Genomic DNA, 25,823 nt, shown 5'->3' on the forward strand with positions numbered 1-25,823 from the left:
CATGATGCCCTCTCCAGGCATCCATCTCTTGCCAAGGTGGAGCATGAAACTGCAAGCGGGAGCATCCTCAGCCTGTCCCCGGCAGCTGAGCTCACTCAGCTGTTTTGCCAACTGGGGGCTCCCCTGCCCATTGCCCCCAAACGTGGGGTTCCCCACTCCACAACTCCTTCCCGCACAACATGGCTGCCCCACTCCTTCCAAAACACCCTTACCTCTTCATATGCCTTTGGTTAGACACGCCATAACAGCAAGTCACGTAGGAGCAATATAGCAAAAAGGCACTGATATGTTGCTACTAATGAGATTTTACTATATTATATAACTTAAACCTAGCATTATGCACTTTATTGCAAGTGAAATCAAAATGAAGAAAAGCAATAATACCTAAATGGATGAAGTGTCAGAAGAATTATTTGGTGTCTCAAAGAATCAGATTAACCAACTTTAAACTTCACTACACGTGTTTTCTCCCGAATGTGTCAAACTTCAACTGGCTAATTGAGAAAGTGATTTTATACTTCTCATTCAATTGACATTTGCAATTTTATCTGCACCAACCTGGTATTTTTTAAACAAACATCCATTTCTACTAGCCTTCCTAGACATTTCTAATAATTTCAGATCATATCAAATATTTACCCAATAGAACAGGCTAGTTTAACAGCTGAATAAATTACAACAGTAGTTTTCGACCTGTGGGCCACAGACCCCTCGGGGTCCACAGACTATGTCTAAGGGGTGACTATGAAAATAAAGTTTCAGACCCCAGAAAAGGCATTCCGTTTTTCTGATCAATCAAAAGTATGTGAATACCCCTACAGGTCAAAACCCAGAAGTGTTGTTATTACCTTAGAAGCCCCTAGTTTAGTGCCCTTTCTGACACCGCGTCAAATGTCTTGCCAAGCACGTGCAACGTTTATAGCTGAATTCTGTTCAGTCAGTTTTCAGTCTAAGACTTCTATGATAGGGGTCCACAGACCACAGGTTGAATTTCCAAAGGGGCCTGCACTTCCATTTGAATTTTTTTAGAGGTCCGCATATGAAAAAAAGGTTGAAAACCACTGAGATAGGAGGTAAGCACCTGTAGAAGGATGTGTCAATCTATATAGAGCTTTATCATGTCAAACAATAGCTGTTTTACATCGGTTGTCTGACCACTGGAAACATTCTGAAAAAAAGATTAAAAATAGTATTTCCACTTCCTATGAGTTTCTTGTGTTTTCCCCTTCGTGTGTTTCAATAGTAATTCCTCTTGAATGTGTGTCTTCCAGGACTAATCAGTCATCACTGTTAGCAGCCTAATTGTAAAATATAAAAAGAAGTCACCATTCACGAAGCAAGAACTGAAAAACGTTAAGAAAGCGTCTGCTGTAAAGAGCTCAGAGACTTAAAACTAGGTGCAGCACAAAAACAGGGAACTGGTCTTCAAGTAGAGTTTATTTTCTTTTTAAATTCTTGTACTTGTTGAACAATCTTTGCAGCCTTTCACTATCAAAGGATAAGAATTAATGAAAAAATAAGAAGCAATGTTTTATTTCAAAACAGGTTTTATGGTTTGTGTTTTACATTGGGGGTGGCTTGAGCGATATTAAACAGATCTTCTCAAACACAAATTAACATAAATTAGATATGGCATGAAACACATACAATTAGTTTCTGCTAAAATGTGGATTATTAGATCCATCTCTATGACAATTTTTTACCCTTTCATTGGACATACTGACTAGTATTTTAGTAATAGGGTAAATATCCAGTAAAATGTCTGGGGCAATGGGAGTTGTGTAACAAATTTCACTCCAAAAATGTACCCCCAAGTATATGGAAATAGGCATTCCATCTCTCAAAATGAAGCACTCGTTTTTACTTCTCAGTCATCATCAACTGTTGGCTTGATTGTCACTCCTCTTCTTATTTGACCCCAGCCGATTAAACTGCAAAATGAAAAACAAGTTGACGTTATCTGTAATTGTGTTTAGAAAATATCCAAAATGCATACCCTTTAGCCGTGTTTGTATTAGGAGTACTCACACAGGTTTCAGAAGTTTCTGAACTCCCCCCTTCCCTCCCCTGCACTGCAAAATCTTAAAGAAGACTGGCTGCTGGAAACATAGGAGAGGGGAGAGTAATGGAGAGACCATAAGCAAACAGGACTTTTTCTTAAGCTATGGGACCATTTTTTAAAATGTGCTGTTAAACATAAGTGCACACACAAAGGTTTTACTTGCCCATAATTGTCTAGTTAACTGCAAATGACAATGTGTTGATAGCTTTGATGCAAAGCTTTATGCAGGTTGGAAAGCAATCCTTTTAAAGGGAAATGAAAACACCTTAAAAAAGAATATAATAGTTCAATTTTTGAGGTCAACATTTCTCATGGAGGGTGTAACCTGAACACTAAGTTGACATAATTCTCAAATTGTTTTTACCACTTGTACTGGGGTAATGGAAAAATCTTCTCTCTTACTACTTCCCCAACACACCCACTGCTTTTTAAAAAATTCACTAATTCTTTCCACTAGCTCAAGATGCAGCTTCAGAGAAAGCTTTTAAAAAGACTGCAATATCATCTTTCCAGCCAAGAGGTGGAAGAGTGCATATAATCGATGAAACTGCCTTTAAGACTTTCCCAACTCCTTGAAGGGAGCCGTGTCAGAATCTGATGTTAGTCTTGAACTTGTCTGCCATAACTCTGGGCTCTCACACCTCTCAGAACACAATTCCCGGAAGAACAGCGTACATTGATAAAAATTGAATTGAAGTAATTAATCCATCATTTCAAGCCTTTCTAGGCTGGACCCCACAGCTGGGGCAAAGCCACACTCAGGCGCTACATGTCCCTGGTGGTGTTGCTGCATTTTGCCTATATGTCCATTCTCCCAGTTTTAACCCCTGTGCCTCTTTCTGTAGGATATTTTATTTTCCACTATATCCCAACTGCCCCTCCCCTTGTTCTCTCATTCATTTTCCTAGAAAGTCTGAGGAAGGGAGTGTAAGAGGCAGAGTTCTCTTCGCCTACCTCTGTACCAGCTGTCCCACTCTTTTCTTCCTAATTAGATCCTTCCCAATTTCTTTGTTCTTGACCCAATCCCTCTCAGTTCCTTTCCTTTGTATTTTTCTCCTTTCCCTTCTCCTACAGTATAGTTGGCAACACGTGAAAAACTGTGCCACAAACAATTCTAGTAAAAGGGCACCTAAGAGTGCCAGCCCCAACAGCAAGAGAGATCTGTGAGCATTTTGGTGAAATAAAGGTTTGTTTCAAAGGAGGGAAGAAAAAACAGAGAAAAAAATGCACCAAAATGCATAAAACACCCAGTGGCTAACAAACCACAGATTTGACAAGTCATTGCTGGAAAATGTTGCTTATCTTCTATTCACATAGCTCCCCCTCAGCTTCCCCCATTTCTCTCTTGGTGCTCATTCCTTCCTTATCTGCCAGAAAGTGTGTGCTCCTCTCCTTGCTACTTAGTAGCCACTCCAGTAATCCCCACTAGCTACCTCTCAACTGAAGGCATTTAGCTCCCAGCTCTGCCTGCTGTTGAGCTGATGTGCAGAGACAGTTACGGAAACAGCTAATAAGGTGTAACTGCCTGCCACAGTGATCCAGAAAACTGGACATGATTATTTCCCAGAATAGGTGTTCAAAACCCATTATGTCTCAGCCAGATCAGGACTACTGGGAAGTACGTTAACATACCTTTTTCTCCTTCCCTCAGTGTGAGGTCCACACAGGGGTGTAGGGAATAGGATTGCTTAGTGTTTCTGTGCTAACTTTATTCTTATGGGAACAGAGAATATACATTCTAGGTGGGCAGTTGCTTGAAAAGAAGCCAGGCAATAAGCTTAAAAAGGAGCCTCCAGCCATACTGTTCCCCAACTTTAGGGAGGGATAGCTCAGTGGTTTGAGCATTGGCCTGCTAAACCCAGGGTTATGAGTTCAAGCCTTGAGGGGGCCATTCAGGGATCTGGGGCAAAAAAAAAAAAAAAAAATCTGCCAGGGACAGTACTTGGTCCTGCTGAGAAGGCAGATGACTGAAGTCGATGACCTTTCAAGGTCCCTTCCAGTTCTATGAGATAGGTATATCTCCATATTATATATAATTATATTATATCCTGCTACAGGATGTTTTTGGGTAACCCACCAGCCACATTATTCTTGTAATCTGTGCTGACCAATAAAATTGATACCTTCAGTCTCATGGGGGCCAGAGAAAAAGGTCCTTGGAGGTCAGTGTCCCTTTGTTCCCTTGTCCTCCCCACGACACATACTTTGCAAAGCAGCATTGACAGTGACATGCAGATGGAACTGCTGAGCCCAGGCCCACAGGCTGAGAATTACTGTTTTAAGATAAACCCAGTCTTAAAATGTATCCTTAATTTTTATTTGGTCTTTGGCATCACTGGGTTAAGAGTTCCTGCTGTTAATATTACTCTGGTATGACTGTTGTCAAGTCACAACTCATGACATCAAAAGGTTTATCGTGCATTTATGTTAAGCAGCGCACAGTCTATCAAGTATTGAATTTTGAATTTTTCACTATTCTACTTTTAACATTTTTGAAAAAAGTGTCCCACAGAAATAGTGATTAGGTGCTTAGAGAATTTAGAGGAACAAAAAGAAATTCTACAGTAGAGGCAGATAGTAGTGGTGTCAGTGCAACACACTAGTATCAAGGGATTATTTTGTCATTGTATTGCCAACTTACCGCCAGTGTTTCTCAACTCTTCGACTAAGGGCAATTTTTTCTCCTACTTCTGTGCACACAGGGTTAGTTAGCACTATCTTGCCCAAATCAGCCTTCACCGCGCTAACTCTTCCTCCAGTAGACAAGGATCCTATATTTACCATTAGAACTTCATTCTTGGATAGTTTCTGCACCTGAAATAAGATATAAAGAATTCTGTAAGTTTTCCTTTAAATATGCAAGTAACTTATAAAGTTAATAGCATTTTGCAGCCAATACCTAAAATGAAGAAGAAAAAAAAAAAAAGATTTTATATCTGACTACTACAGCCAGATTACCAAAGAAAAAAAACAACAGAAAGGGAGGCAAGCACCAAATGTCTAGGACCATGCCACACATGAATATGCTGAAACGATGTCCATTTTTAGACACATGATAAAGTGTTTCTCATTTTCATATGAAAGTAGGAGAAATATAAAAAGGCTCAGCACAAATAATATTCCAGATTACTTGCCTCAGACCCACCTACAAAAATCAGTCTGCCTTTTTCTGGGAAATAATTGTTTTAAGGTTGCATATACTATATAGAAAGCTAAAGTTTTTTAGGTCATAACTGACATCAATATAAAACAGATCCTTATGCCTTTCTTTCCTTTCACCAAATACAACCACCAAAATAACTGCTCAATCCAGAGTTAGTCACAAAGAGAAAATCCAAAATGGCGGCAACACTTAATCCACCACTAAATAAATCAGCATGAAGCAGTTTTCATAGCTTTTAAGGCCAGAAGGAATCATGATGATCAACTAGTCTGACTTCTTTCACAACACAGACCATGGAACCTCATCCAGTAATTCCTGTATCAAGCCCACAACTTCTGAGCTATAGCAGGGGTTGGCAACCTTCGGCTCGCCGCCCATCAGGGTGATCCGCTGGCAGGCTGCGAGACATTTTGTTTACGTCGACTGCCCGTGGGCACGGCCACCCGCAGCTCCCTATGGCGCAAGTTCACCATTCCTGGCCAATGGGAGCTGTGGGAAGCAGAGCGGGCTGCTGGGATGCGCTTGCTGCTACTTCCCGCAGCTCCCATTGGCCAGGAACTGTGAACCGCGGCCACTGGGAGCTGCAGGGGAGCCGTGCCTGTGGGCGGTCGACGTAAACAAAATATCTCGCAGCCTGTCAGCAGATTACCCTGATGGGCCACGTGATAAAGGTTGCCAACTATAGCATACCTTTTGGAAAAATATCTAGTTTAGGATTAGAAACATCAAGTGATGGAGAATCCGACACATCCCTAGATTGGCAAAGTATTAGGATGTACATGAAACTAGCGTGTTCATGCATGACTACTTTTGCAGCTGATGAATGGAGAAGAGAATAGCAAGGAGAAGGAACAAGGATTACCAGCATCTTTGGAAGACAAGCCAACTTTGAATCACAAGGCTTCAAATTTCTTTAATGTTACCAGGAAATGAATTTCCTCCCCCTGTTTAAGGCACTCTTAAATACTATGTAAGTTGACATGTGCCATTGTTTTTTCCCCTCTGAGATGGGAACATTGTGTATGGAAACCAGGAAGAAAAGAAAGATGAAAGTATGCATAAACACTTACATCTCAATGGAATTAATTTCCAGGGGGTTAAGAGAGTAAAAGCTGCAAAACAAAAAAAAAGTCTGACAAATACCATGATAATGTCCTTTTAACAGAACAGGTACAAATATACTAACCTTTGCAGCTTTCTTGTCTCCTTCAGTGCGCACACCTAGCAGTCGCCTAAGCAGGAAATAGGAAATTTCCAGCTCTGTGAATATTTCAGGGAGTGCTCCAACTGCACCAAGAACCTGCCCCACCATTCGGTCAGCCCGACATAAAGTTGGGTCAATTTTAGTGCCAACACCTATTACAGAACAAGACAACGTATGAGGAATAATTGATGCGTATAAATATGATGTTTACTTTTCAAATACATTTAAAGGAGACCTACAAATGAAATTAACCGTTATTCTTTGTGACATACTGAACGTCCCCACTACCCAGCTGGAGATGGGCATTCAGCACATTAAGAACTGAACTCCTAGTTACTCTTTTTTAGGATCTGTGAACTCTAGCCAGCTATGATACAATGCCCCAGAATTCATCATGCTGGTGGCAGCACAGATAATACAGAAGCCTGCTGGAGCTAACCAATGTAATTTAGATAAGTAACTAAATTTAACACTATATGGTACTGTTTTAAAAAGCTTCATTACATATATACATATTAAAAGGTACACACTTGCTGTGGTAGTCACACATTAGAATTTCATGTAAATTGTAATAAAACCCTCCCACCCTCCCCCCTTCTAGGAAGTGTACTGTTATCTGAAACCATCAAAATTTTCAAAAATAGGCATTAGGAGAAAAAAATCTCTTCATTAAAAAAACATTCTTACCGATTAAGCCTCCAGGAGCAGCATACTGTAGATCGTTGTGTTCTGCAAAAAGTGACACAATTTTGGAAAAGATTGGTTTGCACATGAGTTTTCCTTCACTGTCCTTGGAGACAATACCAGGTCTGACTTCAAGTTCCTGGCCTACCTAAGTATAATGGAGAAGAAGTGGTCAGATGTTTGTTTCACCAGCTTAATAGTACTGCAAGCCGAAACGCTATATTACTGAGCTAGTGTATGAAAAACCAGACAGTGTAACAATATAGTTTCACTGTCTAAGCAAAAGAATGTAGATCAAATTGTATAAGTGGTACATAAACTTGATTTTTTAACTTTCCATTTAATAATCAAGGATGTTATTATTAATAGACAGAAAAGACTTGAAAACTTGTTCTGATGATAGTACTCCATACCAAAGCAGAGTATTCAGTCATATGCACTTTTAATGTGGAGACTGAGTGCATAGATAGCACACACTCCTTATCTTTATTTAGATTTATCAGCACTTCTCAAACTTCAACTTTTTGAAATGATATTTAGTAAATAAGTATGCACATGCAAGAAGGGGAAACTGCACCCTCATTCATTGCAAGGAATAGAGAGGGACACCACCATCAACTTTGGAAAAAAATCACTTGTCAATTAAAAAAAAATCGTTACTAGTAAAACCCTAAGTTAACTATAACAAAGATAAACTCAGGAGCAGGTAGTACCTGAAACTACTTTTAATTAAATTTTTTTAAACTGACTATATACCTTTAAATTGCTTTGTATGGACAATGAAGAAACACCTATTATGCACCTACTCATTATTATAACTAATGAGGTGTTTGGAGGAAAGTGTGTGTGTGTGTGGGGGGGGGGAGGGGAACTGAGGGGGGAAAGAAGAGTAGCTATTACCTTTAATACACCTTTTAGAATACTACCACCAGCTACACCACCCTTAAGGTCATCTACTTCACATCCAGGCTTGTTGACATCAAAAGATCTAATTACTGAAAAGAACACAAAGCCCATTATTAAGATATATAGAAGCTTGACTAGTGACACTTATATGATGTTTACAATTCTTGTCTTTTTTTTTTAAATCTACTTGCATCAAACAATGAAAATACCTCACTGTATTCACCATGCTATGCAGTCTGTTGCATGCAATTTTTTCACAAGTTTTTAAAATACTACATGAACCATGGGTCAGATTAAGTTGGTTAAACCCAAAACATGTTAACACATTCTGGCAAGGAATATCCACTGTTCTTTAACTACCATTTTAATTAATTTAATTCTCAGTAAATATATTTATCACAAACTAATTAGTATTTAAAAATTATTCTCAGAGACATGCAAACAGATATCAGTGCATAAAGGAGGAGGTAATGCTACATCCAACTTTATCAGAAAGACTATTCACCAAGTGGAAGAGGACTAAATCAGAGAAAAATATTTGCCAGTTTTTAAGAAAGTAAAATAAAGGAAAAAATATTCTTTAAGCACTATTCTACAATTTATAGTGTTCAGAAATGAAAGCACAACAATATTTAAACTCCTGCATGCTTACGATTTAGGTAGAAGTAATGAAATAAATTTGTGCTTTAAAATTAAAGACCTAATCACAGTCCCGTTGAAATGGGAGTTTTGCCACGGACTTCAACAGGAAAAGCTTTTTCTAAATTCTATTACAGACTTATCTGTTTAATTAAAAAACTGAATTATATATCAGATCCTTTTTAAAAAGGCTGACCACTTTGAGACTACTGAAGGAAATCCTAGCACTTGTAAGAGAAAATGACCTTTACTTTTATCCTCATTTGTAACAGACCGACTTTGTTAAGTTCTACATACAGATACACTCTAGATTTCAGCGTTTTATGTAAAATACATCTAGAATGGATGAACTGAATAGGAAGATGGTCTAGAAATGAACAAAATCCAATGCTTTAACATTTATGCCCAAGTGACATAACAGAATACTGAAGCGTGCCACTTGGAAAACTGACTGGGGAAAAAAATGGGTGCCAGCATATCCACTCCTTGCGTCTTCAAGCCATATCTATTTACTGCCAAGAGTTTTAACTGCAATAGAATGCAGCTTGATTTTCAGACATCACAAAGTTGTCAGTGCTTAGCAGAGTAATCTAATGTATAAAGAGCAAATCTGATTTAGAAATCACTCTGCTTCTTTCCGCAGACCTGAAGAAGAAGAAGAGCACTGTGTAGCCTGAAAGCTTGTACCTTCCACAAACAGAAGTTGGTCAAATAAAAGACATTACCTCATCTACCTTATTTCTAAGATAAATTAGTCACTTTCACTGCTGTTTTCATATTATATCCACATTAAAATGCCCAAATCAAAGTGGTTCATTTATATATACAGTAACTCCTCATTTAACGTTGTCCCGGTTAACACTGTTTCATTGCTGATCAATTAGAGAACATGCTCATTTAAAGTTGCACAATGCTCCCCTTGTTTGTCAGCCACCTACTTTGTCCACTGCTTGGAGAAAGAGCAGCCCGATGGAGCTGGGGCGGGGGGGGGGGAGAGAGGGGGAGATTGGAACCAGGGTGGACCAGCAGCCCCCCTATCAACGCCCCTAAGTTCCCTGTGTAGCAGCCACCCAGCAGGCTATCAATTGCCGAGCAGTTCAGCTGTCCTTCTCCCCACTGCTGTGTGCTGCTCCCACCCTCTGCCTTGGAGCTGTTCCCGGGAACCTCCTGCTTGCTGTACAGAGGGGTGCTAATGTCAGGGCGTCATCCCCCCCGCTCCTGTACCCCATTTCTACAGAGAGGCGGGGGGGGGAGAAGATACGACAGGGCTCAGGATAGAGCGGGCTTTCTGGCAGCAGCAACTGCCTCAACTTGCTGATCTACTTAAAAAGGCAGTGTACTTAGAGTGGGGTCAGCGCACTTAAAAGGGCTATGCGTGTCTCTGTCTCTCACACACAGGGTGTGTGTCTCTCTCTCTCTGCCATGCTGTGTCTCCTCCCTCCATTCATGCTGCCTTGTAGAGTGTGAGGCTACATTAACAGTGTGTTAACCCTTGAGGGCTCAATCGAGTGCTAGTTCATCATTTAGCAGTAAGGCATTTCCTGGGAAATATGCCACCCTCTGACTCCACCACCTCAACCAAGCTTCACAATCATCACTGCTGTGTACAGTATTTAATTGTTTAAAACTTACAAAATTCCCCTGGAACCTAACCCCCCCCACACACACCCCATTTACATTAATTCTTATGGGGAAATTGGATTCACTTAACATTGTTTCGCTTAAAGTTATGTTCAGGAACATAACTACAATGTTACGTGAGAAGTTACTGTAGTCATATTGTGTATACACACACACACATCCCACTCATATTTAAGATTTCAGGAAATAGAGAAGCTTGAAATTCCTAGTTAAATGCTAAATGCTCCTCAGACCCTCTTTGTAGCATACCCTCCCAATATTAGCATTGTCTGAAAGGGTGGTTAAACACATAGATAAGCTTTAAACATTTACATACCAATAAGTCTTGGTTCTGATGTGAAGTCTCGCAATGGGACTGGAATTTTCTTTACTATATACTCACAAACCACCTCAATGTTGTATTTCAGCTGTGCTGAGATTGGAATAATAGGAGCTCCTTCTGCAACTGTACCTACAACAACAACCAAAAATGGAGTAGTCTTACATTAGACTTTATGGTAGCATATACCAAAGCGTATATGAGTATCCATGCCACATTAAAACTACAAATGAAAATTCAGGGACGATTTCTACATATTTTCCCAAACCAGAAGTCCATAAAAACAACATGACAAAAGTGTCAGGTCATATTTCTTTTCATTTTTTTTTTTTTCCAAATTAAGCCACAACTACTCTTCAAGGTAGTACAATATGGCTTGTACATTGCTTATGGGTAGTTCTGTGTGTTTCAAGTGGGAGGCCTATACAGTTTGTTCTCCAAGTGAGCTCTGGAGGCAGTGTTTTACTCTAGGAACAAGCTGCTTCATGCTTGATGATCAAGAGAGGCATGACATGAGTTTCAGCCCCTTAACCTGAGATAAACAGTGTATGTACTGGAGGGGAGGAATAGAGTTGTACATGCACTGAAGGGGCAGAGTTACCACAAAGAGGATAAAAACCAGATCTTTCATGAAAACAAATTTGGACTTAGATCCCTTAGCCCCATGACCACTAGACTTTAAGGGCTAGTTTACATTAGAATCGCTACAACGGCGCAGCTAGTGCAGACGCTCTATAAAGACGAGAGAGAGCTCTCCCATCGGCATAATTATTTTACCTCCCCAAGTGGCAGTAGCTATGTCGGTGGGAGAGCTTCTCCTGCCGACATAGCGCTGTCCACACTGGCGCTTAGGTCGGTGTAACTTACGTCGCTGACGGGGGTGGCTTTTACACACCCCTGAGCAACTGAAGTTATACTGATATAAGCACTAGTGTGTACAAGCCCTAAAGTTTTAGTTTTTATGACCTGGTCAAACTGCATTCTAACAGAAACACAGTAACTTGTGGGGACTGTAAGCAGACCACAACTGGGAAACCTCTCTCTGCGTGAGGTTTGTGAAAAATGAGAGGAAACAGAACACGCAGTTAGGGCCAAGATGCAGTGAGAAAACAGAGTTAAGATATCCTAGAGAGGATGAGAGATCTAAAATATTTGATGCATCAGTAGCAATTCCATACTTCAGATTGTAATGAGATTTACGCTTGAAGTAAGACTAAAATCCTTGATTCATACTTTACTGATTTAATTTAGCTTTCAAATTCCGCACAATAATTCTTCAGACAACTGTATGTTCTACAGTTTTTTTAGTGAAATAATATTAAATTTGAAAAAGATATTTAAAAATTACTCCCTTTTTGAAGTTTCTCCCTGGCTCAATCACATTTGCTTGACTTTCTCTAGCTAAATAACCTCAGTCTCCACAAACTTCAAAATTCACACACAAAAGTACCTTGGACGTAGGCCACTTATGAGATTTTAAACACATGAGAAGTTGTGTTCCTTGCACAAGCCAACAATTTTGAGCTACGCAAAGGTTATATAACAGGACTGCTCAGACCGGTCAACCACTTCCATTTTCTGATGCTACTAACTTGCCTCCATAGATGGATTTTGCATGTACCCCCATTGAGCCAGGGAATGAGGCAAAGCAGCAGAGGTTCTGGGGAAATTGGAAATAAAAATCAGAAGGGCGTTGGGAAAGCAGAGGGATGGGGTGGTTTGCAGGGGTGTGTGGAGTTTGGGTCTAAGGCTAATGGGGTGGAAGCACAATATTTCTGAGCCAATGTTCCTACACCTGAAAAGATCCCCTAGAACTGCTGCCTTGGTCCCCAGCATACCACAGTAACAGCATGATAGAAAGCTCATGGCATTGAGAGGAAGCATGGGAATAAAGGAAGAGGAGCCAGAGCCTCTGTGAAATCCACTAGAGATTTAGCGATTGCGATGGTTCTATGTGGAAGATGCTCAGATACTACAGTGATGAATAGCAATATAAAACCCCGAGATACATAGTTTAGCTTGGTGGGCCTGAAGCAGGGGAGTAGCTCAACTCTGACATTTGGCAGTGAATGGACTGTGCGTAAAGGAAGACCCAAGGAAAGGTGTGAGAAAGAATATGGGGAGAAGAAGTGAGGACTGGCTAGAATTCAAGGTGCCCAATGGTTGAGGCAAGGAGAGTGGAGATAGACAGGCTATCAACAGTGGAACAGAAGTAGCTGAGAGGGGGAACTTGATTAATAGAGTCCATTGGGAATTTTTCAACAAAACTGTTGGTTAGAGAACCTGCCTGGGACATGGAAGACCCAGGTTCAAGTCCCTGCTCTGCCTGATCCCGCTGGAGCGGTTTCATTTGTATAATTAAATATGTATTGAGAAAGAGACTGACTCTCCAGCCCCATGGTTAGGACACTTATCTGGGATGTGGGAGACTCAGGTTCAAGTCAAGCCATTTTACAACCAGTGATGAGGGTCCCATTTGTGTGTTTGGGAACAACCCTTAAAATCCATTAATTGTAGCAGCGGGGAAGCAGAGTATAATGCTCCTAAATTCATATTTGAAAGAAAAATCTTATTGAAATAGCTAGAAAACAAAACATTACACACAACTCTTTTTTTTTTTTTTTTTTTTTTTAAAGCTACAAAAGCCTGACTCATCTGCTAATTCTTTGAGCTGTTAGTCAGGTTGTCCTGACCAGATAATGCTTTTCATGTCAGCCTAACTCCCAGCATTGAAGAATTACATAGAACTCCCAGCAATACTGCATTTCTGCTTCCGGAAACTTACCTTGTACAAATGCAAGAATCTGTTCATACTGTTCTTTAGCCTGGCTCTCCTTTACCAAGTCAATCTTATTCTGTAGAATTAGAATGTGTTTCAATTTCATGATTTCTATAGCAGCTAGATGTTCAGAGGTCTGGGGCTGAGGGCATGACTCATTACCAGCTGGAAGGGGAGGGGAAAAAGTGATTACGTACAGTCATCTATAACAAGGATACACAAAACAGTGTGGACATCTACCACCTCATTGTGTGCTTGAAAAAAATATTGCTTGCTTAAAAATCAACAAGTCTCTATTTTTTTTAATTGTGTATGGTTTCATGCATTTTCTTCATCACAGACACAAAAATGCCAAGAGCCCTAAATTTAATGACAAACCAAAAATTCATAAAGCACATGGCTATTAAGGTTATCAATACTGTTTGGGTTCTACTTCCCAGGAAGTCACCTTTCCTCTAACGTGGGGGGGGGGGGGAGAGAGGGGTGAGCGGGGAGGCAGAAGAAAGAGGCATTAGTAGAGGGCTCTGATAACTAGAAATTAATTCTCCTATCTCTTTGGTTTGAAAATACTAAAGTTCATTGGATTTCAGGGGTATATAGATATCCATCCACTCATGTTTTTGTCAGAAAAGGTGATTGGGAACTACTGTATGTTTAAAAATATATCTCAACTTTACATTTGAGTTGTATGTAGTTTGACACTGGGCAGTTTTATTTGGCAGATTGTGTGTGTACACACACACACACACACACGGTGAGTGAGATCTACTAAAACATATACAGTAGAGGCCCATTTATCCGACCCTCCATTATCCGGCTCTCTGTATTAACCCAACAACCAGGGCACAAAGATAAGAAGTGCATCTGAAGAAGTGAGGTTTTTACCCACGAAAGCGTATGCCCAAATAAATCTGTTAGTCTTTAAGGTGCCACCAGACTCCTTTTTGTTTTTGTAGATAAAGACTATTACGGCTACCCCCTGATAGATAAGAAGTGGGCAATCTCTCTTGTGGCCGCCAGATGGCACTGCAACCTCGCACTTTCCCATTCTCTGGATTATCTGAATTTTTGATTATCCGATCTAATTGGGACTGGGGTCAGATCGATAAACTGGGTTCTGCTGTATCTACTTCTGCCATTGACTTGCTGTCTGGCTACGGGAAAGTCATTTAACCTCTCTGTGCCTCAGTTACCGCCTGTGTAAAGAAAGACAGTGATCATCGCCATTTCTGAAGTGCCTTGGTGAGCTATAGATGAAAAAGACTAATTACTACTTATTATTAAATATTTCATGGCTATCTCAGACACTTAAAACAATGCTAACTTGAGTATATTATTCTTTTGTTTTGTTTCCCAAATAATATGTGGTCTGACCAGACGTAACATAATTCATAGTTGAATTTATTTTGGTGTTGCATTATTATACTATTCTGAGCATTTATAAAAATGAAGTTTAATTTATTTCACACCCTTTACACACCTGCTCAAGTCAGATTAGTGAAAGTTCTTCCTAAGTCAGTCTATCAACAGAAAGACTGGCCCAGACGGGGTCCTTTGATTCAGTCCACATCACAATGGATTTACCATTGCTTCCCACCTCACCCCACTCTCTCACGATCATCAATACTACATATTTAAAGTAATAGAAATGGCAGATAAAACAACTGAGAGAAAAGCAAGCCTGCTCAAATAGGCCTAAGCATCTCCAAGATGAAAATCTAGCTTTATTGTACAAGTAAAAACCATCCCAAACTTTCATCTCAACCAACCGCTCCTCTGCCATCATCCAAAAGGTCAAATATCGCTTCAGCTATTGGACGAGTCAGAGTGCTCAAATTCTGTTGCACTATTTCAAACGTATCTATTTAAAGGGCACGATATTCTCTTTCATAGAATATCAGGGTTGGAAGGGACCTCAGGAGGTCATCTAGTCCAACCCTGTGCTCAAAGCAGGACCAATCCCCAACTAAATCATCCCCAACTCTTCCTACCATTGTAGCTTTAAAATCTTATCTCTTTACACAAGACTCAATGAAATTCACAATTTTTGTAAAGCTGGTCGCTCATTACCCTTTGTATTATTTTAATGTTAATATTAGGTTGTTGTATTATGTTATAAAAGAGGCTCAGCTTCCCCACCCCAAATATTACCTATCAAAAGCAGCGCTGCATCCATGACTGCGGCACCGTTCAGCATAGTAGCCATCAAGATATCATGGCCCGGACAATCAACAAAAGAGACATGCCTGTTGCATATGGAGGGTAAACACAAAATAACAAAAGCAAGTTATTGCCAATTAAACTGACTGGTTTGCATGAAGTGATCAGTAGGCACACAGTTAAAGTATGTAAAAAAACTACTCATTATTTCAAGACAAACATGGAAAGGTGACATTTTGGAACTATGTTCATATGAACATAGCTAAATGAACGAACTACTTGTTGAAATGTTAAGATTCAGAAAAATGGACAGTTCTACATGTATTTTATGGGATGTAATATTTCTGTCTTTCAGAAACTTACAAACCAGCCATGCATAGTTTAAATGTGTCAGACTATCAAGATCCATGCTGGACATAGCACATTCCCCTTTTTCACTTCTTATCTCTTCTAAGAGCTGTCTGTCTTCATTTCCCTCTTTGCAAGGTTATGCATGTTCATTCTGAGCCTAGTCAGAACTGCACCACATCTCTAAGATTGACCTGTAACTGTCCAGACTCAATCTTTGGGTTTACATTGTGTAGGCTACAATAATCGGGGCATTTCAAGTTCTTGTCTGCATTTAATGGGGGAATTATTATTTGACAACATGCCACAAAAAAAGGATTGTTTGCCACTTCAGCAATAATATTTTCAAAAATTACTGTAGGTAAAATAAGCAGTACATCAAAGAAACCAGTGTTTAATTATTTGTTTAGTGCTAGCTTTCTAACTGTCACAACCCACCAAAATACTCTATTAGAACGAGTGTTCAGGTTGATGGGAATCTGACAGAAGCAAGGAAATTTGGTTATGAGAAACTGTCCTCTACACTTAAATACAGACTAAGGTTTTATTTTATAACCACCCTTGTGACCATTTTCATCTGAATAATCCCAATGAAGCATCACAAATAACTCCTGAAACTTTTAAACTTGCATTCTGATGTTACACTTTATCAGGAATTGTATAAACAAGTCTCTTTCTCATCGTTCTCCTAACACAAAGCCGATCTCAAGTTTTCATAGGTCCAGTTTAAAAACCCTTATTTTTCTATCTCTGGGGAAAAAATGACAAAGATATACAGTTTACATTAGGTTACAGTCTAAAAATAAACTTTAAATTTGTTCACACCTCTGACTTAAATTTAATTCAGGTTACAAGCTAAAGGGTGGCTTTTTTATTTAAACAGCCCTGTAAGCAATATGGTATTGGAAAATTTGACTTTTTTTCTGTTGTGTCTCACCACCGGTAAAAGATTCTGTGGATCAAATTAGGTCTTCAGTCACATCTGTGCAACCTCATACTCTTCAAGATCTCTAGATACTACAGTGACGGGTATATTAGAAATGCCAGCATAGAAGTTGGGCTCAGCAAACTGCAATTTAGTAAATGATGAGTAAGCCAAAATAAAATATGGCACCTCCTCTCAACTGTACTGGCTCCTCAGAGGTAATAGGAGTAAAAAGTATTTATCACTTAAGTAAACAGAGGACTGAATATACAAACAGACTTATGGAAAAACAAAGTACCATTTTTAAACAATCGTTTGAAGAGTACTTCAACTATATTGAGGGAACTATGGACAAAGCAAGAGCAATTGAAATCACTCAATTCAGATCAGTCACCTGATTAGTTTAAAATTCCCTTTGGTCCCAGGAATATCTGTAGGGAACTCATCTGGTGTACTACTTCCACAGGACCGGTAACACTCTGGTCGGGAGCAACTGGGGTCATCAAGTTTGTAAATCTGCAAGTATAAAAAAAGGTGAAAAACAGGCTTAACCTAGCAGTGGCCATTTAAGTACTTTCATACAGTTAACAAAAGAGTAAAAATAGGTACATTTAGATTTATAGTAATGACTAACCTTAGCGTTGGCATAACCCAGCTTGATAGTGATATTTCTTTCCAGTTCATTTTTGAATCTAACAGTGTGAACTCCAGAAATAGCTTTTACTACTGTTGACTTTCCATGGGCCACATGACCAATTGTGCCTACATTTTAAAAGCAAACATTAATCAATGAAGTTTGTGCAACATTCTTCTACAAGTAACGCACACAGTTACAGACACTTGTCAAACTTTCAACATCAATATCAAGGACCCAGTTTGCACAGGACACCTGTAAGCCCTTGGAGCCTGTGGGTCCAGAACTTCCATTGTAAGCATGTACAGATTTCTTAACTAGCTTTTCACAGCAACTTACTACAGTAACCAACTGTTCTTGAAATGAGCTCCATATGGACAGACCCTTGCATCCACATGGAGCTCATTACAAGACCAGGGTTTTATTCAGGCAACGCACCTTTTGCTTGAGAGCACCCACCAAAGTACACTTCCCCTTTAACTAAAAACATTTCATTCCCAAGATCTTATACTGCAGTAGTCATCTTGTACCGTAGTGGCCTTCTTTCAATGTAATAAGGACTTGACTTGTCTCTTTTTGTGATTAACACTATTTAAAAGAATACTGCCTGTTAGTTTAGGCCCAATGGTTGTTTTTATAAAAACTTTCAATACAAGCATTTATTAATTTTCTCTGTTTCATTAGAACAGTTTTTTGTTTGGATATTCCTAGTAGAATTTTTAACTAAGACTTTTCAGCATGATGCAGGACAACAAGAATGTGTTACAAAAGCATTTGTGATTAACTTTGTTTTTCTTACCTATATTAATTGTAGCTTGTCGGCTTATGACTTCTGGTGAGAGAGGTGTCAGCTTGGTAACATTCTATATGAAACAGATTTCATAGTTTATTTACAATATTCCTAAATAAGAACAGCCATAGTGGGTCAGAGCAAAGGTCCATCTACCCTAGTATCCTGTCTTCCAATAGTGGCAAATGCCAGGTGCCCCAGATGGAATGAACAGAACAGGTAATCATCAATTGATCCTCCCTTGTCACCCATCCCCAGCTTCTGGCAAACAGAGGCTAGGGACACCATCCCTGCCCATCCTGACTAATAACCATCGATGGACCTATCCTCCATGAACTTATCTGGTTCTTTTTTGAACCCTTTTATAGTCTTGGCCTTCACAACATCCTCTGGCAAGGAGTTCCAAAGGTTAACTGTGTGTTCTATGAAAAAAATACTTTCTTTTGTTTGTTTTAAATCTGCTGCCCATTAATTTCATTTGGTGACCTCTACTTCTTGTGTTATGAAAAGTAAATAACACTTCCTTATTTACTGTCTCCACACCCGTCACGACTTTATAGACCTCTATTATATCCCCCCTTAGTCGTTTCTTTTCCCAGCTGAAAAGTCCCAGTCTTATTAATCTCTCCTCATTTAGAAGCCGTTCCATACCCCTAATCATTTTTGTTGCCTTTTTCTGAACCTTTCTCAACCAATATTGCTATTTTCAGATGCGGCAACCACATCTGCAGATGGTATTCAAGATGTGAGCATACCATGGATTTATATAGAGGCAATATGATATTTTCTGTCTTCTTATCTATCCCTTTCTAAATGATTCCCAACATTCTGCTCGCTTTTTTGACTGCCGCACACATTAAGTGGATGTTTTCAGAGAACTATCCACAATGATTCCAAGATCTCTTTCTTGAGTGGTAACAGCATTACTTTGCATTTATCAACATTTAATTTAATCTGCCATTTTGTTGCCCAGTATCCAGTTTTGAGACATCTTTTGGTAGCTCTTTGCAGTCTGCTTGGGACTAAACTATCTTGAGTAGTTTTGTATCATCTGCAAATTTTTGCCACCTCACTCTTTACCCCTTTTTCCAGATCATTTATAAATATGTTGAATAGGACTGGTCCCAGTACAGACCCCTAGGGCAGTGGTTCTCAAACTAGGGCCGCCGCTTGTTCAGGGAAAGCCCATGGCGGCCGAGCCGGTTTATTTACCGGCCACGTCCGCAGGTTCAGCTGATCGTGCCTCCCACTGGCCGCGGTTCACCGTTCCAGGCCAATGGGGGCTGCAGGAAGCGGCGCGGGCCAAGGGATGTGCTGGCCGCCTTTCGTGCAGCCCCATTGGCTTGGAGTGGCGAAACGCAGCCAGAGGGAGCTGCAATCGTCCAAACCTGCGGATACGGCAGGTAAACAAACCAGCCCAGTCCGCCAGGGGCTTTCCCTGAACAAGCAGCGTCCCTAGTTTGAGAACCACTGCCCGAGGGGACACCACTATTTACCTCTCTCCATTCTGAAAACTCATCATTTATTCTTACCCTTTGTTTCCTATCTTTTTAGGAATTACCAATCCACGAGAGGACCTTTCCTCTTATCTCATGACAGCATACTTTGTTTAAGAGCCTTTGGTGAGGGACCTCCCAAAAGATAGATATAGTATTTATCTAGTAATTATTCTGTTAACAAAACTCTTTATAATAGCACTAAGTGCTCATAATATTAGGGATCCCCCCCCTTTTTTTACAGTACATAAAATAGGAAAGGAAGAAAGGGAACTACAAAAAGGGCTACACCATATATGCTACCCAGTATACACAAATTAAAGAGGACAAAATTAGCAAGCAAACTTTTAAGCTACAAGCTAAGTTTCCTCCAAGCTGCATGGCCGCGCAGCAGGCGGGGAGAGGCGCCTCTCCCTTGATCCCCATCCTGGCCCCAGAGTTGCTGGGGAGGGAGTCCTCTCTCCCCGCTGCAGCCCCAAGACAGCCTGCACTCCAAGCCCCTCATCCCCCCCCACATCCCAACCCTCTGCCCTAGTCCTGAACCCCCTCCCTTAACCTGAACCCCTCATCTCTGGCCCCACTCCAGAGCCCATCCCCCCAGCCAGAGCCCCCACTCCCCAGCCCTGAGCCCCCTCCCACATTCCAAACCCCTCAGCCCCACTCCCACCCCACATCACCTCCATATTTGTGCACATAGCAAAATTAATTGCACACATGGATGTAAAAAATTAGAGGGAACATTGCCTACAAGTAAAACAAATGTAAATTTAGATTGGGGGAAAAACAGCTATTTAAAATCAATCTGTTTATTCCCACCTGGTGTAGCATGGAAAAGTTCTGTCATCCAAAATCTCCTGTCTCTATAACAAAGCCTTTTATCTTAAAAATGCTGTTTTTACACAGTCCAAAAATAATATTTACCGATAAAATATCTATGAACTGTATTAGGCAAATGCTGACATCCAAGTGAGTGTCCTCTTATTTTACTTTTGAAACTGTTTATAACTGATGAGGTCCTGACCCACTACTGTGTTCCATGTGGGCAAACCACAAAAGCTTATGCCCAAATAAATCTGTAGTCTTTAAAGTGTCACTGGACTCCTCGTTATTTTTGTGGATACAGACTAACATGGCTACCCTTCTGATACTTGGCCCTCCAGGTGGACTGGTGTACCCATGCAGAGCTCCACTGAAGTCAACAGAGCTCTGTATGAGCAAATCTCAGTGCAGGATTGAGGCCTCTGTTCTTATGTTAGTGCAATGAATTATATGCACACAAATGAGAATGCTGATGTGGATTGTACATTGTGGGCACAGAGGTTGTTTATACGGGAAGGTACGTAAGCTCTGTGTACAGTATGAAAATAAATTTATGCTTAGCGTTAATTGCGCAATAACTTGAATTTACTCATAACATTTTAAAGGAAGTCACCCATTTAGTAAGTTTTCTTCTTCACTGTAAAAGCCATTTAATGAGCCTGTTCAAAGAAACACTCACATGCTTACTTAACATGCCATGACTAGTCCCATTTAAGTCAGTAAGCATAAGTGCCCTGCAGATAGCACTGTGTAGGAAGATGACAAGTTGAAGTGAGGTAAAATGTGTAGTCACTACAACTGCTCACAGTGCATAAAATTAAGCATGTGTGTAAATTTTGCCAACACTGGAGCCTAGAACTGGACTTAACTTAGCCCTTTACAAATCTGAGTACAAATATGAAACCAAAATTTAGTAAAGGACTTGAAATTTCAAGACCCTTTCCAATCTGATCTCCCAGCTATGCCTATCATCCCTCTTTTCAGCCCACAATGTCATTATCAGTGAGGACTGGGGAAAATATAGGACCCTTGTAAAGGGATCATCACTACACTAGCATTATTTGTTGAGCACCAGCATGCTCTGGGCTGTATATAACATAAAATAAAGAATCCTTGCTCCAAAGAGCTTATGGATATGTCCTTATGAACTACTGAAGACTATTCTATAATAAGAGAGACTAGCTCAAGGGGTAAATAGGAAGGCCACCAGCTAAATTAAAGCCCAGGTAGAAAGCAACTGAAAGGTCTTCTGATGTATCTATTGTAACCTATATGAAATAAGTTGGATAATCTTGGTTAATCAATTAATAGACGGATTGCCACATTGAAAGGAGACTATAACTGGTCATTTCGGAAGTCTCAACAGAGGGTCAAAGGACTGGTCTATACTATGCCCACAGAAACAATGCTCCCAGTAAATTAGGGTAAAGGAGAATTTTTAGCACCACTAAATACTGTATTTTGTCGGGGTAGAGAACTTCCATTTTCATTACTGTCAAGTCAGCACTATCCAAGAGCACCATACTCACACATGTTGGAAGATAAAAGGTACCGACGATGCTTACACAAGACAAAACACAAGCTCAGCAACACGCAGCCTTCCTCGTTATCTACGGTCTCCATCACGCCTATCTAAACACCTACATTAGGCCTAACATCGGGCATCAAGCCTCAGAAACACCAAAAACTGCAGATTTCTCGGGGGTGGAGGGGTAGGGCTGAACTCTGGTCTCCGATGTTTTTACAACCCCCCCCCACGCCCGGCCAAGAGTCATCACCAGCAGGATCCACGCTCGCCGCCCCGCTCCCACACTACGGGGAGCTGCTCTCAGCTCCCCTCCCCACACGCTGCCTCCGCCTCACGCCGCAGCAGCGCCCACGCGGCGCGTCCCCACTCCCCACAGGAGGGCCCAGACAGTGGCATGAATTCCCCCTTCCCCCCGTTGCCCGACCCCGGGTCCCCTCCCGCAGCCCGGCGGCTCGGTGAGGGGACGGTTCCTCGCGCATCCCCGGACAGGCCGAGCGGAGACTCCGCCGCCCGAGCGCGCGCTGGGCTTCCCCGACCCGCTGCCGCCGCCGGGCGAACAGGCCCCGCACCCTCGGGTTCGGGTCTCACCAGGGTGGCCAGGTCCTGCCGGGAGAGGTGCGGCTGCCCCAGAGTCACTCCCGCCTCGTCCCCCGCCATCTTGCCCAAGAGGAAGTGAGGAGCCCTGCGCGTCCGCCTGAGCCCGGCGCTACACGGACTGGGGGCGCCGTCCGCTCCGAGTCCGGCGCCGCGGGCTACGCGGGGAGCACCCGGCCCAGCCTCGTCCCGCTCTGCTCTTCGCTGCTCCAATGGGGGCACCAGGGGAGCGGGGAAGTGGCGCAGGCGAGCGACGGGGCAGCCCCAGGAAGGACCCCGAAGCCGGGTGATGCAACCGGCATCAGGAGAGAGCCGGCCCACGTGCGCGTCGCAAGAGGTAGGCTAACTCCGCATGCGCGGGGCGCCGGCTGGCTGAGCAGGCGTATTTGTAACACCTAGGGAGTTCAGTCAGAGCAGGACCACAGCTTGTGCTAGGTGCGGTACAACACATAGTCCGTGCCCCATGGAGTTTACCATCTAAGTATGTGATGTTGCTCTTTTTAAAACCAATTGCAATGGAATGTGTCAAATTTGTATTAAAAATCACATATGGTGAAAATATCTAATGCAGTAAAAGGGCAGCATTTGACAGGAAATAAGCTAATTTTCTTATACAGTAAATGAACGTGTATGGTTTTTAGTTTGGTTATATATACAGTTCTACATTACATTACATAACTGATGTTTATTAAATGAGCATTGTTAAACATTCCAGTTAAAAGACTATTATTTCAAAAGGGATTGTCATTTGTATTTAATTCCTTACTGATTGGGCACTTTACTATTTATTAATATTACTTTAGCACCCAGAGGATTGAAGACCTATTTTGTTGTGTGCTGCATACAAATAAGCCCCTATTCTTCAATTAGATCAATGTGATGTAGAGATGTGACTGTGGCAAGTGTTAGGTCTAGACTCAACAGAATGGGCATAACAAACAATAGGATAAACTGTTGGAGTATCATGATGATAAAAATGATAGCAGCAGGTGGTTACACACATCATAGCTATGTGCACGTCCAGACTGTATCATTTTATTTGTTGTAATTATGAGATACATTTAAACAAATATATATTAGTAATTTCTACTGGCCAGCTATTGATACTACTTTTAAATTTCAACTTTTTTTTTTACTATTTCAATTATTACTTGTATGCAGTTAGTAATATATAGAACATAAGAGAAAACGTTCCTACCCCAGGAATAAACATCTTACATACTAACAGTGTCTTTCATATGGACTATTTAAAAAACAATCTCAAAAACCCCCAAACCTTTTTAGAATTGAGTACAGCAACTCAGATGCTGAAAAATAAAAACAAACTAAGGCCTTGATCTTGCAATAGGATCTGTCCAGGAGGTTTCATACAAACACAAGGGTCTGCCTAAACAGATCTGATTGCAAGATTGACGCCAAAGCTGGCAATCCTTACACTTAGAACTCTTGCCTTTCTCTTGTGAAATAACTGACTTCTCCTTTTCCCCTCAAACCCCATTTTCTTAATCCACCACAGTAAGAAGTACAGAATGGAAAATTAAAACCTTATGCACTGCCTTTAAATTAGTGCAGTGTACACACGTCATCTTGTGTATGATCTATATATACTGTTAATTTAATCTAGATCCTAATCCTGCATTCTTTATTAAGCAAAAACTAGGGACCATTGCATGGTTTTCTGTGGGAGGCCCTAAGAGATTTAAATTCCAGGTGGACATTTGTTTACATTACATGACTACCATATAATTTAGCTATACTGGCAGTCAGAAAAATTTGATTCTGCATGTATTCTGTATCCCAATTTTGCATACACACATGTTTTAACTTGAAGTCAATGGGACTACTCACATACATAAGATTGGGGCCCACGTGTGTAACTAACTGAAGTAAATGGAGACGATATGGATATGTTGAGAATACACAGTCAGGCTCTAAAATTGAGATGTGGTGGAAGCTACCACAAACTGCTGGTGTACATTACCTGGCTTTAGCCAAGTTTTAATCTCCCCCTTTAACACTCTCCTTTCCCATAATAAGTGTGGGAAATTTAATTCTTTTATACATAGAGGAAGTGTATTGTTGATAGTCTTTCTTTAAAGAAAACAAATGAAAATGTAGCAATGATCATCATAACAAGTGAAGATCTTGCTACTGATAATAAAATGTATATTATCCTGCAATACATTTGGATAATTTTGTACAAAAAATGGAAAATATTATTGTTTCATATCTAACATTTCATCAATCTATATGGTGCAAATATTACTTTCTTTAAACGATCTCACTGCTAGGAGAACCACAGTTGAAACATGTAAGTGGGATGCATAAAATGTAGTGGGAATATGATGCTACACTTGATTGTTGTTGCATTACCAATGTGTATTTCCATGCACGTGTAATCATTGTTTTGCAATATTACAGATGGTGTAGAATTCTATTCTAAATGGATAAAATTGCCTCTTAAATCATTTAACAGTATAGTTTATACAATGATGCAAATAGAGCATGAAAATTCCAGAAACAATCACATGCTGCATTTTTGGTGGAATAAAGGAGACATTATAAATAATTTAATCCCTGTCAATGTATCTATCAAATTTTGGAATGGACGTACAAAATAGTTATCATATATTAAGGATGAATATATTGTAGATGTCATAGTAACAGTAAAACTATTAAATATTCTTGCTTTGTTATTGTTGATTCATTGTATTGTGGGAGGTTGACAGTATGAAGAAATACAGAGAAAAAGAAATTCTGAGACTATAAATGTTCATTGACGCCAAATAAACTCCTCATCACCCGAAACTTTTTTGTTAACACTTCTTTAGAATTAATCGGTTATGTTCAATCTATAAGCACTTTACATGTCTGTAACTTTACTCACCTGAATAGTCCCATTTAAATTAATCGGACTACTCACCTTAGTAAAGTTACACACGTGCTTAAGTCTAACCTGTACGTCTATACTAGCCGCCGGATCGATCCCCAAATCGACGCCTGTACTTCACCTCGGCAGGAGTAAGTGGAGTCGACAGGGGAGCTGCAGCAGTCGACTCGCTGCCATGAGGACGGCCAGGTAAGTCGAACTAAGATACTTCGACTTCAGCTACGTGAATAGTATATCTGAAG

The 25,823-nt window shown here is 40.6% G+C and overlaps 1 protein-coding gene across 1 annotated transcript; it reads right to left on the minus strand.

Annotated features, from left to right (window-relative positions):
* Nucleotides 1–1,419: 1,419 nt before the first annotated feature.
* Nucleotides 1,420–22,793, minus strand: EIF2S3 (eukaryotic translation initiation factor 2 subunit gamma). Its single transcript, XM_054005948.1, has 12 exons — nt 22,686–22,793; nt 18,264–18,327; nt 17,465–17,592; nt 17,225–17,346; nt 15,549–15,643; nt 13,404–13,562; nt 10,616–10,750; nt 8,014–8,108; nt 7,117–7,261; nt 6,412–6,581; nt 4,704–4,876; nt 1,420–1,931 (listed from the first exon to the last, which is right to left on the minus strand). The coding sequence occupies exons 1-12, from the start codon at nt 22,752–22,754 to the stop codon at nt 1,868–1,870; spliced, it is 1,419 nt and encodes a 472-aa protein (XP_053861923.1). The 5' UTR covers nt 22,755–22,793; the 3' UTR covers nt 1,420–1,867.
* Nucleotides 22,794–25,823: the final 3,030 nt, after the last annotated feature.

The sequence above is a fragment of the Malaclemys terrapin genome, chromosome 1, assembly GCF_027887155.1.
Source record: "Malaclemys terrapin pileata isolate rMalTer1 chromosome 1, rMalTer1.hap1, whole genome shotgun sequence".
NCBI classification, from domain to species: domain Eukaryota; kingdom Metazoa; phylum Chordata; order Testudines; family Emydidae; genus Malaclemys; species Malaclemys terrapin.